This window comes from Thermobia domestica, chromosome 12 (assembly GCF_964235325.1).
Source record: "Thermobia domestica chromosome 12, izTheDome1.hap1.1, whole genome shotgun sequence".
In the NCBI taxonomy this organism is placed as follows: domain Eukaryota; kingdom Metazoa; phylum Arthropoda; class Insecta; order Zygentoma; family Lepismatidae; genus Thermobia; species Thermobia domestica.
The window spans coordinates 10325870-10338021 of NC_137465.1; the positions used below are offsets into that span (position 1 = coordinate 10325870).

General features: G+C 36.2%; 1 protein-coding gene across 1 annotated transcript in view; it reads left to right on the plus strand.

Annotated features, from left to right (window-relative positions):
* Positions 1-12152, plus strand: part of LOC145666327 (bumetanide-sensitive sodium-(potassium)-chloride cotransporter-like) — a 190997-nt gene that overhangs the window by 138964 nt on the left and 39881 nt on the right. Inside the window, exon 15 of the mRNA XM_081733431.1 lies at positions 3551-3660. Coding sequence (XP_081589557.1) covers positions 3551-3660 — 110 coding nt within the window. The remainder of the gene's footprint in view (positions 1-3550; positions 3661-12152) is intronic.

Consider the following 12152-nt stretch of genomic DNA (forward strand, 5'->3'; position numbering starts at 1 on the left):
TCAATTATAAATCCTACTCTGCTTATAGGATAAGACACCTATCAGAGATATTGAAATAGCGAGTGATACTGGAACTGAAGCCTGCAAAATATCTTCCGCTGTAGCTCTTGGCACGAAACGAAACAATTGCGCTTATTCGTGTAATTCCAAAAACGTTTATATCTTTGGCGACAAATATAGGAGTAGTATTGAAGAGGAAATAGTTTTTTTTTTTTTTCATTTCCGGTATCTTGTGCTACCTCTGCGGTAGTCACCATTTCAATTGTAATAAATAGTGGCTGTCACTACGACTCCAGGTTGGAGAAGTCATCTAATGGGATCTGTGTCGTATGTTACCACTGTGAGTGCTGCTACGCGACCTTTTACACCTATCTTTCATACAACTAGTACAACTAATGTTCCTTTGAGTGTTAGAAAAGCTACCCCAATTTTAGCGAAACAAACGAGTGTTCTTTTAACTATTGTAGATTTAAATGGAAACGATAGACCAAATGTTGATAGAAGCAAACCTGTAGGATCCCAATTTTCTTTGAGGAAAAGTGATTTAAAGGTTTTATCGAAATTTGATGGATCAATCGCATTCGACTGTCCACGTCGTTACCTCGAAGAATTAAATCAAGCTTTATCTCTTTTTGAAGTTTCAGAAACAGAGAAAGTCAATATCAGTAGAAGTACCTTGACTCGTATTGCGTAAATAGCTATGAAGATTTGTGAGGCTTTTCAAAGTCCAATACCGTACAAAACGTTTGCAAAAAAAATTGCGTCAGCTCCAAACTTAAAAATTTGACAGGTCAAGGCTGCTACGTGCAGAAAGTTTTATTACACTTCAAAAAAAAAAAAAAAAAGTTTGTAACCTGTTAAGTATGCAACCAGAAAAGGTTTATCTAAGTTGAGCGCAAGTGGCGGAGTTTTTCCGAACCATTTTGCCTTCGAATATTCGCTACGGTGACGGAATCGTCATTCGATGCGGATAGATAGAAATGGGCGATAATCTACCTGTTCTAACCCTACCTAATCTAACCTCTATTACTAGATGAAACTTGGAAAGAACGAATGTGTGTGCGAATGTGAATCTTCCAGGACTGGAGGTTTTCTCCAGGAACGCACGATTTCCGCGTGTTCCGGAAGAACGAAATGTGAATGTGTGAGCTCGATGCATCCCCCGGCATCCAACCGGATAGGAACTCCGGATGTATCGGGCGGGAGTGATTGTGAATCAGTGGCAGGAAATCTTGTAAACTTCAACATATATGCACACCAAGATCCCGTGGAATAAATGCAAAACGACATAGACAAGAACACTCGGAAAATGATAACATGGTGGCCAGTTTGCGACTTGGTGGCGTATGTACTACCACCGGTCCCAGCGCATACGGCTGTAGGACACAACTGACCAGGGCCCACACTAAGTGCTTCGAGTGGGTCCTGGACCTCAAGCCGCTGCACTGAGGACTGTACGTAAAAGCATAAAGTCAATCAAGGAACATTAAATATTTGCTTTTAGCATAGGATCAAAGGAACATTAAAGTTTACACGACTAGTGAAAAAGTGAAATTCGCAATAGTGTAGTGTGGTGAGTGTAGTGTTTTTCGTATTAGGTGCTAGGATGTATATTCACATACAGGAGTGTGAAAGCGCTTATTTTACGAGTAAGTGTCAGTGTGGTAAAAATGTTTAGTGGCGTTTAAATAAGCATGTAGAGGCATAGTGCTTATTAGGAGAATGTGGTAAATTCTGAGTGAGAGAACCAAATCAACAAACAGGTGAAAAACCATGTCATACAGGTGAATGTAAAGGGAATCTGAATGTAAAGAAGATGATGATGAAATGAAACATGGAAGGATAAGTATGACACACAAACCAAAGAATGATGGAAACAATGGAAGAGGAATGAAGCCTACCTTGGGTCGAGAAAATAAAATAGAATAGGTATAGTTAGTTAGCTTTAGATTAGGATTTAGGATTTAGCTTTCTGGGCTTTCGGCATCTAAGGCCATTTAGTCCTTCACGTTTTGAGGGATGACGTCCCTCGGCGACCACACAATTCGGGAAAAGGGAAGGAAGAAAGGATTGGGGAAGGAAGGATTGGGGACCTATAAGTTAGATACCACCCCGGCATTTGCCTGGTGTGAATGAGAAAAACCCAGGAAAACCTCATTCAGGGTGGCTGACCTGAAAAAGCGTGTTACACTTTTTCGACCGAGTGCCCCCACCGGAAATCGAACTCGAGACCGCTCTCACCGAAGGCGACTACGCTACGCGGGGTCACTAGTTAGCTTTAGAATACAACACTAGTGAGGTAGGTAAGTTGCTGTATATAGCTAGTATTTGTTGATTTTCTATTTTTTCATTTTTAATTACTTTTTATTTTATTTTTTTTAAAATTTTTGTTTGTGCTGTGGTTTCGCCCCAAAACCCGCTCCCTCCTCCTTGTCCTTCAAACAAAAATGAATAAATGATGAAATAAATACAGCAAAAGAAGATTGCAATGATGATGGCCCTTTTTCGGTTAAACTTTCAGGTGCCGAAACTGAGAGTCGTGATCTGAGCAATATATATATATATATATATAAATCTACTTGTTATTTTGTTTCTTGTGAAATGCTTATACACATGCGCGCCGACTACGTGGGTGCTCCGGGGCTCCAACACCCAAACAAATAATCTTGTGGGGCACCCACAGATTTTTAGTTTGAACCCGTTTCTCTTGCGTTTAAGTCAACCGTGTTACCGCCTGAGCTACGGCAGCCCCAACTTTTCCTTACATTACCGCTATATTTTACTTTATCAGAGCACATCCCTTTGTGACAGTGTTCATAAAAGATTTTAACTAAAAATAAATCAATCAAATATCGAGACTTCCCTGAGAACATATAGGCTAACACGTCCCGCCATTGATATACACCCAAATATTTTTTGAAAAGTTGGCGCCGTTGCTTATAAATCAAAGTGAGCTTGTTAACCACTATAAAAATCGAAAAGTAAGTTCATTTCGGAATTTAGTATTTGGTGTTTTATAGCTGAAAATTCTAAAATATTGTCAAATTTATTGTGAAATAAGTTCTGGTTCAGATATTACTGAATAAAAATTGTTAAGGAGGTACGAATTTGCTCAATTTTTGATAGGTGGGTGTTAAAAAATGAAATGAAATCGTTGAGTTTCACGCCCCACGGTTATGCCGGCTAGGCTAAAGGAGACGGTTATGATGAGAAATGAATGAAATGATGGTATGAAGAAAGTGGAAGGAAACGGGACAACCCTGAGAAAACTCACACACATTGTGTTTGTCCACTAAACTGCCGCAGAATCTACACAATTACATCGACCGAAATGATAATTATGTTCAGAAATAGCTGAATGTATAAGATTTAAAAGTAATGTGTACGATATTGAAACTAAACATATCTTTGTATCTTTTTTTAAAAAAAGGGAGACCTTATTTTTGAGAATGCAGTCATATAAGTCATAGTATTTCCTTCAAACGTAATTTATAACATAAAATATTGTGTAGATGTCAGGATCTTTGATGTGAGAATATTTGTTTCACAGGGGACCAGGAGGTGTAGATTTACCAAAGGAAATTTTGGACAATTTAACCAAATTTAGAAAGAAACAGAAGAATGGTTGTATTGATGTCTGGTGGCTCTATGATGATGGGGGTAAGTTTAGAATTTGTTTACTCAATTATTAAGTGTACAGGATAGATATATGTACGTGTAAGAATTTATGACTGTACGAAATGAAATACATGTGAAGTGATAATAACAGTGTTGCCAGACACGGTAAGCGAAATTACACACACCTTCCGTCCAAATTGCACAATTTTACACACAAACTGGAAGATAGTGCACACAAAATTGCACAAATAATTACCTATCTATATGTATATTATGTCTAATGATGTACATACCTATACGTACATCGACCAGCCATTGTTCAAAGATTCAGCGATTTATTATTATTATTATTATTATTATTATTATTATTATTATTATTATTATTATTGTAGGAGAACCGTCATCTTCTTCCCACCCACTGTCACTTTCTTTTTACTCTCAACGTACTTAATGTTTTTGATTGAACATCGGCCAGTCATCCTGACAAGTTTTTACCTCAACCAAGCCACACCAATTGATTCAGACAGATAACTTGGTTAAATCTTTCATTTAACTTCTCTTTTTTTTTTCACTTTTGTTCTTCGTTCAATAAAAGACCTCCCATCTCTCTCGTTCACTCTGTCGTTCATCTGTTTCCAAAATGGCATTTTCTTGACAAGAGTGGTGAGGAAAAAAAAATACTTCTTACACCTCTCCGCCTCATGCTTTGGCCAACATCGAGGGTCAACCTTTATTCATATTGCTTTGTTTGAACAAAGCGGCTTTGATCAAACACGAGTGGGCCAACGATCATGACTAATGATGGGCAATGGGAATATTCCTGCTGGGAAGGAAAATAAAAATGGGAATATTCCCGGGTTTTTTCCCTTGCATATAAATTCCCGGGAAGGAATTTATTTCCATTTCTTTAGATTATCTTCCAAATTATAAGAACCATGTGACTAATTACTTTATTTTCATTTATTATTATTTTCTTCTAGGTATTAAATAATTTGGAGATTAAAAAATAAAATAGGTTGACAGTACTTTATATAACTAATAATATATTTTAAGTTCAATTTCCATTTTCACTAAAAAGTAGCAACGTACTAATTTACAAATGATGAGGAAGAACCACTTTGTAAAGTAATGTAGAAATTATGTAGAAATAGGGATGAAGTTCTATTAATACAGTCCGAACCAACGTTAGTAATAGACGTCAGTCTGTCTCCTGTCTCTGACTCGAATTTCTGAAAAGGTGCTCAGGCTTCTCTTACATGTCAATTAACGCATGAAATTTCGAAAAATAGGTAGGAAGAAAGGTCATGTGTGGCAATGTTACGTGCTAAATTATAAAACTAGGTCAGTATCTTGCAAATATTGTGAACATAAATATGTATGCGCAAATGTGTCTTCTGAGACATGGTGAGACATGTGTCTTTTGACAGTTACCCAACCTAATTTGTTTATAACATTTAAAAAATTAATATGTTTATAATATCAGTTCTAGACTCAAGTTTAGAAAATCCATTTACATATAAACTGTTTAGCGGTGTAAAAGTATGTGGACTTACTATACCATTTTTTCCACATATTTACTTGCATAGAACATATTGTAAGTAAATATTAATTTATCCATATTCTCCAAATATAATAAAATATTGATAAAATAACATAACACCGTTCAGAATATACATTTTAAAGAATCCTCTGGATATAACAAGAATATTAGACAGTGATAAGAAACGAACTTACGTTTGAAATGACAATATAATAGTAGAATTCAATTTTCTTTGTTTGTACATAAATTCCGGGAATATTCCCATTTTTGGGAATTTTCCCAGGGAATATTCCCGAAAAACTATATTCCCGGGAATATTCCCGAAAAATATCTTCCCACGAATTTACCCATCACTAATCATGACACCCACTCCTGAAAAACAAGATTGAGGAACCAAGGAAGAAAGATAGGTTTTATTGCGCCGCCCTGGAGTCAGGCGTTGGCGCTCGTAATTTTTAGAGGGCAATTTTCAGAAAAAATTGAAATAATGAATGTTTGAATGAAAGGAACTTCGCAAAAATCATCAATGATTAAAATTTTGAATTGTGCCAAATTACACACAAAATGCACACAGATTGGCATTACACACAAAATACACACATAGGACAAAATTGCACACACATTACAACAAAATACTTTGGTTTGTGTAATATTTACCTGTACCTTGGGCAGAAAGTACTCATACATATGCACTATGCTTAGTAGAATGTTCATTTCATATTAACAAAAGAAGAATGTTTTTAATATATGTAAGTGATTATTATGGGATAGTTTATGATATGGACATGTTTTATGGTTACCTAGTCAGTGACTTTGTGTATTTAACAGTTTAAAGAAAAGGATATTTAAGTTATATCAAAATAATAAAATCAGTTTAACACCATTTATAGACGTTGTCATATTTATTAAAAAGGTGAGATTAATGGTATTTACATATCGAAGCTAATTTTTACATGAGGAAGAAATACTACCACTTCGAATTTTTATTTTAGCAAACGAACCAGGTTTACGACTATCATTTTGATAAGTCGTTGTAAAAATTTGGTTTACCTCACCCGGGACTTTGTAAATTCAGTTCCCGAAGAAGAGTAAGATTGAATTTACTTTTATACTACATTTAATGAATACGAACTTAACCGTATTACGAAGTGGTAAAGTAATCATAAGAAAAATGGACAACGAAACAATGCTGCAGGAATCAAATACTAGTGACAGCGAAGAGACTAGTGTAACACCAGGATTGACATCGGAAGATATCTTGTTAGCTTTACAGCGACAAATGATGCAAATGTCTACCGAGATAAAGCAGACCATAGAGCAGAAGTCTGACGAAGCTAACAAGCGATACGAAGAATTAAAGCAGACCATAGATCAAAAGTCTGACGAAGCTAACAAGCGAAATGAAGAATTAAGTAGACGAATGGAACAGAAGTTTGACGAAGCTAACAAACAAAATGAAGAATTAAGTAGACGAATGGAACAGAAGTTTGACGAAGCTAACCAGATCATGGAACATAAGTTCAACGAATCTAACAAGACCATGGAACAGAAGATAGAACTGAAGTTTGACGAAGCTAACAAGCAATATGAAGAATTAAGTAGACGGATAGAACGGATAGAACAGAAATCAGATGAAACGAAACAAACAATTGTCCAGGTGGTGAACGACCTATCTTCACAGTTCGAGGAAAAGTTAAAAAGAATATCCGATGATTGTCAGGAAAAGCACAATCACCAAAATCAAGAAATCTGTGCTGTAAAAAAAGATTTAGAAGTAATAGAATCTTCCATTAAACAGCAAAAGATCCAGGTTAGCAACAATTCTAATAACATACGTGTAAATACACAGTTATTAGCTACTATTCAGGAAGAGATTAGAACGTTACAGGCTAAAGACAACATTTACCGAAATAACTTGGGTAGTGATCGCTTTGAGTTGCCCCACTCACCAGAGATGATCTCGCCTTCGCCCGGATCTGATGAGGATATTATCCTAGAAGAAAGTTATCCGAAGAGTACTGATGAGCGAAACTTAGATGGTGTCACGACACAGCACGTCAAGGATAGGAACTATCACTCAACAAGAACAAGGAATGAGAAAGGGAAGGTAAAATTAAGTGTTAAAATGAGTGAAATTCGAGCTATGAGCAAATTCAGTGGTAAGTGTAATGAGAATGCTACTTCTTTCTTAGAGAAATTCCAAGACGAATGCAATATAATGTGTATCGATCGATCACAGTATATGAAATTAATACCCCATGTATTACTCCCACCTTGTTCCTTATGGTTTAAAGCAATACGTGATCACATTAATACCTATGAGGAATTCAAAGCGGCATTGATCGCAAATTATGAAAATGACTTTTTGCTGGCAAATAGAGATGCTACCCTTAGAAATCAACATTTCAATCCTCGATTGCACAAATCTCTTGTAGAATTTGTTGTAAATGTCTACAACGACTTAAAGGTCGTTAATCCTTTGCAATCGGAATCGAGAATAATAGCATCGATTCGAAATTTACTTCCATTTAAACTGCAACAGATCTTATTTTCCACACAGTGTATGAGTTTCAGCCATTTATTGATGCTTGTCCAATGTTACGAAACTCAATACCATGCCATGAACCCACAATCAGGAATGGGTAAAAATAAGAATAATTCAGATCATTTGGTGCCTGTTCGGAATTTAAATATTCGGAGTGTGAATAATACCGGACCTAACCTAAGCCGAGTATACTCTAGCAATCAAAGTGAGCAAAATAGGCAAAGTTATGTAGGGAATCCGCCTAATCTAACTAATCATGGTAATTATGATGTCAGATCACCCAACAGCAGTAGATATAAAAACAATCGAAGTACCGAGAGAAATTCCAGGAATACAGCGAACTATGTGGATAGACGTAATTGGAGATCAAGAGATGGCACTTCATATCAAAATCAAAATCATGATGAAAGACATGTACAACATAATGTAGAACCTAATCATGATTGTGCGGTACAATGCACTTTATTAGATTCATATGCAAGTACTAATGTAACCTGATTACCGTTAATGAAATTTGGTTAAACCCATATCAGCTCTAAATTTTCATGAACATTTATTTTATTTTTATTCAATTTAATTCTCTTTAATTCTCATTAATCAATGATAATTCTCAAATGTTTTTAATATATGTAAGAATTATAATTCGATTTATAATTGATTAAGAGCAAAGATTATTTATATTAGATTGGTTTGTGTTGAAAACTTAATTGTCAAAGATTATGTTAAGAATAAGATCCATTCTATAAAATCAATTATTCAACGACTACCTTGAATGAGATTCTTCTTTATTATAACATCTTAGTGCTACGATGTATACCTTTAAAGGCAACATCTAACTTATTTATTATATAATGCGCTCGAACTATTTGTAACCCACGTTTGTCCTTTACGATTTTTGAAATCGCACCCGTCGACGACTAATTAAATGAGCGACGATATTTTTAATAAGAAGATATATTGATAATATAGTGAATAATAATGAAATAAATATAATTAATGTAATTAAAGATAAATATTGATGAAATGTAAGATTTGTTTAATGTATATGTAAAATGTAATGAATAGATATACAAGGTGCGATCAAAATAAGAGGGACATATGTAATATAAGAACACTAATGTTAACGGACCAGTGGTTCTTGAAGATAAAAGCCAAGCCAACTCATGACTTTTATATTCAGTCCCTTTGTCGAGCGACATTTTATACAACAAAATACTTTGGTTTGTGTAATATTTACCTGTACCTTGGGCAGAAAGTACTCATACATATGCACTATGCTTAGTAGAATGTTCATTTCATATTAACAAAAGAAGAATGTTTTTAATATATGTAAGTGATTATTATGGGATAGTTTATGATATGGACATGTTTTATGGTTACCTAGTCAGTGACTTTGTGTATTTAACAGTTTAAAGAAAAGGATATTTAAGTTATATCAAAATAATAAAATCAGTTTAACACCATTTATAGACGTTGTCATATTTATTAAAAAGGTGAGATTAATGGTATTTACATATCGAAGCTAATTTTTACATGAGGAAGAAATACTACCACTTCGAATTTTTATTTTAGCAAACGAACCAGGTTTACGACTATCATTTTGATAAGTCGTTGTAACATTTTGTGTAATTACACACAAATTGGCAATGCTGATTAATACACATGTAGAAACGCAAGTACCAAAGCCGTAGTTATTATCAAGGCAACACATGCTGTTTCAAGTTCATATTATTTGTTACTGAATATTTGAGCTATCTTGTTATTCATTTTGAGTATGCGAGGTGTGTGGGTTTTCGCGTCTCCTCCCACTTTCGACGTGCTACTATTCTCATTTTCCTGATCGTCACTATTTGGCTTAGAGCTTTTATGCATAATCATGGGGCGTTGAACTCAAAAATCGGAAGAAACTTGTTTTGATCCTCTCTCTATTATTAAAATGTAAGTAAAGTTTAAAATGTAAAAAATAATTTAAATAGTAAAACATTTATAACAGCTCGCATTCTGTAATAGACACTATCTTGCAGATACTCAGCCCTTGAACGTAAAATAGGAAAAGAGCCATTGAAACTATGGTGAAACCGGTCTCAGTGGTGTCCCCCCACTTGCGTACATTCCCATTTCCGTACATGTCAAAATCCTTCCCATCAGGTACGTACAAGTGCCAGATGCAATGAAATGTCATGATTTAAAAGCGAGAAAAGAATTCCCATTTCCGTACAGGTACTATTTCTGTGAATTTTCGTTGTTTTTTGAGCAGAAGAGGATATGGAATCTAAAGGTTTCGTTTCGAGTAGCAACCACAGCGAATACCAGTCCCTGAATAGTTTCATTTTGCAGGCCAACACGACCTTCTTTATTGACGACACATTTCAGAGCTACAACATACTTTTCTCCCATTTTTTTGTACTTCATGCAGATATTGCAAGTTCAATGGAGGAAACCAATGTGATTCCAGTGGTTTTTAGCCTTCTCCCGAACAAGAGAAAGCATATATATGAAAGGTTGAAGTCCTGAATTGGAATCCTAAAGTTATAATGGTAGACTTCAAGGAAGCAGTAATAAGTTCATTTAGGACAATTTTCCCTTCAGCTTCCGTAAGTGGGTGAAATTTTCACTTTAACCAGTGTATTTGGTGTAAGATACAGGATTTGGTCTTGGTTACAGACTACAAAAACAATGACTTCAGGTTCGAATGTTTGCGTCATTAGCTTTTCTTCAATTAGAAATGGTCGACAGTGGTTGACTGTCTATTCAAGAAGACATCCTTTAAGCTTGAGAAGTTATATGGCTATTTCAATTACCAGTGGCTAGAAAATTCTACAGTCCCGATAAGCATGTGGAACTGTCATGAAAAACGCCATAGAACAAATAATCCCGCGGAGGATTGGGATAATACGAGAAGCATCCAGAAAGTAAGTTTCCCACGCGTTCCATAGCTAGGAAACGGTATGTTGCGTGAAGCGACTGCGTGCACGTGAGAGAGTAAGGTCCTTACATGGCGCATGCGCCAGCAGAAATCCATCGTCAGCTGTATCGTTGCAAAAATGTCAATGCTGACCCTGTGCGCCTTGCTTTATGCTCTAGAGTCGGTTGCTTCAACACAAAACTTCTTCATCAACAGGCACTCCGTGACAGTCGTGTGCAATAAGGAGCGGAAAATTTGCAAGAACTGCTTGCTCATGTCGTTAGGCCCATGGACCTGGCACAGCTAACAATGGGTTTCGATTGGTGCTATGCCCTGTGCATTAAAAAACTTTATCACTGCTCTCACTTCACACCCGGCGGGAGCTTGAATAGGAACGTCCATCTTCAACCACTGCCATGACGCTACTCAGAGCACTAGGGAAGTTCCGCTAGTGTATGTGCCATGCTAGGACCTTACTCTCTCACGTACACGTAGTCGCTTCGCGCAATATACCATTTCCTAGCTATGGGACGCGTGGGAAACTTACTTTTGGGATGCGCCTCGTAGATTAAATACTCTGCTAAACAAGCAAAATCCTCATGCCATCGAATAAGTCCATTTTCTCAAGTTAGACGCCAGGAGAAGTGACCATGCTTACGACAGAAAGTATCTCAGCTTGCGAGGTAAAAGAAAGTATAAATGCAGCTTGAAAAAAAAAAAAAACGTTTTGGGTAGTTTTGATGTTTCAAAAGAATTACTTTTAGGTGGTACTCACAACTGTAAACGGCCTATTGCACATGGACCAAGATCATAGAAGATCCAGATCAGGGGCGTCTGGCCAGGTCGGCAGGTCGGCAATCGCTGAGGGACCCGGAGCTGTGGGGCCCTCAAGAACAAAACGATAAAATTTTGGTTGGTATTAAAACCGTTTACATACATTTAAATACTACTCCATCACATTCCAGCATAGGATGTGTGAAAATTATTTCAAAGTTGTAGGGCTATGCCTCGTTCTCACTAACTCATGTTTGCAATATGCATTAATATAAACTTACCTTGTAGTACACAAATTTGGTTGAAATTCTGAAAGAAAGCAAACCTGATGGGCTGCTGAAATTTAGACCTAAAATATGAAACCTGTATAACTTAGTGGTACTCAGTAAAGAATAGCGATAGTGCAAACATTGGAACGCATCGCAGGCCCCGCTCAACCCGTTTCTTATTCCGTATTTAATATTCATGTTGTTATTCGTTTCTTATGTGTGAGAAAGAATTATTGTGAAATTTTAATTACTAGCAATTTTGGTATCATTTTTTTGTTTTGTTTTGGAGGCCTCCATTGAATTGTCAAAATACAATTTTCGCTGATTAGTGCTGTGTTTAGCTGAATGGTTAATGCACGTGCCTACGCTGCTCATAGTCTCGAGTTCGATTCTTGATGGGGACGCTAAAAATGTCAGTGTTGACCAGCACCATAAGGATAATTGGAGAGCTACCTGAATTAAGAGGTAACGGACTCCGGTCTAGAACACTGACATTAAGGA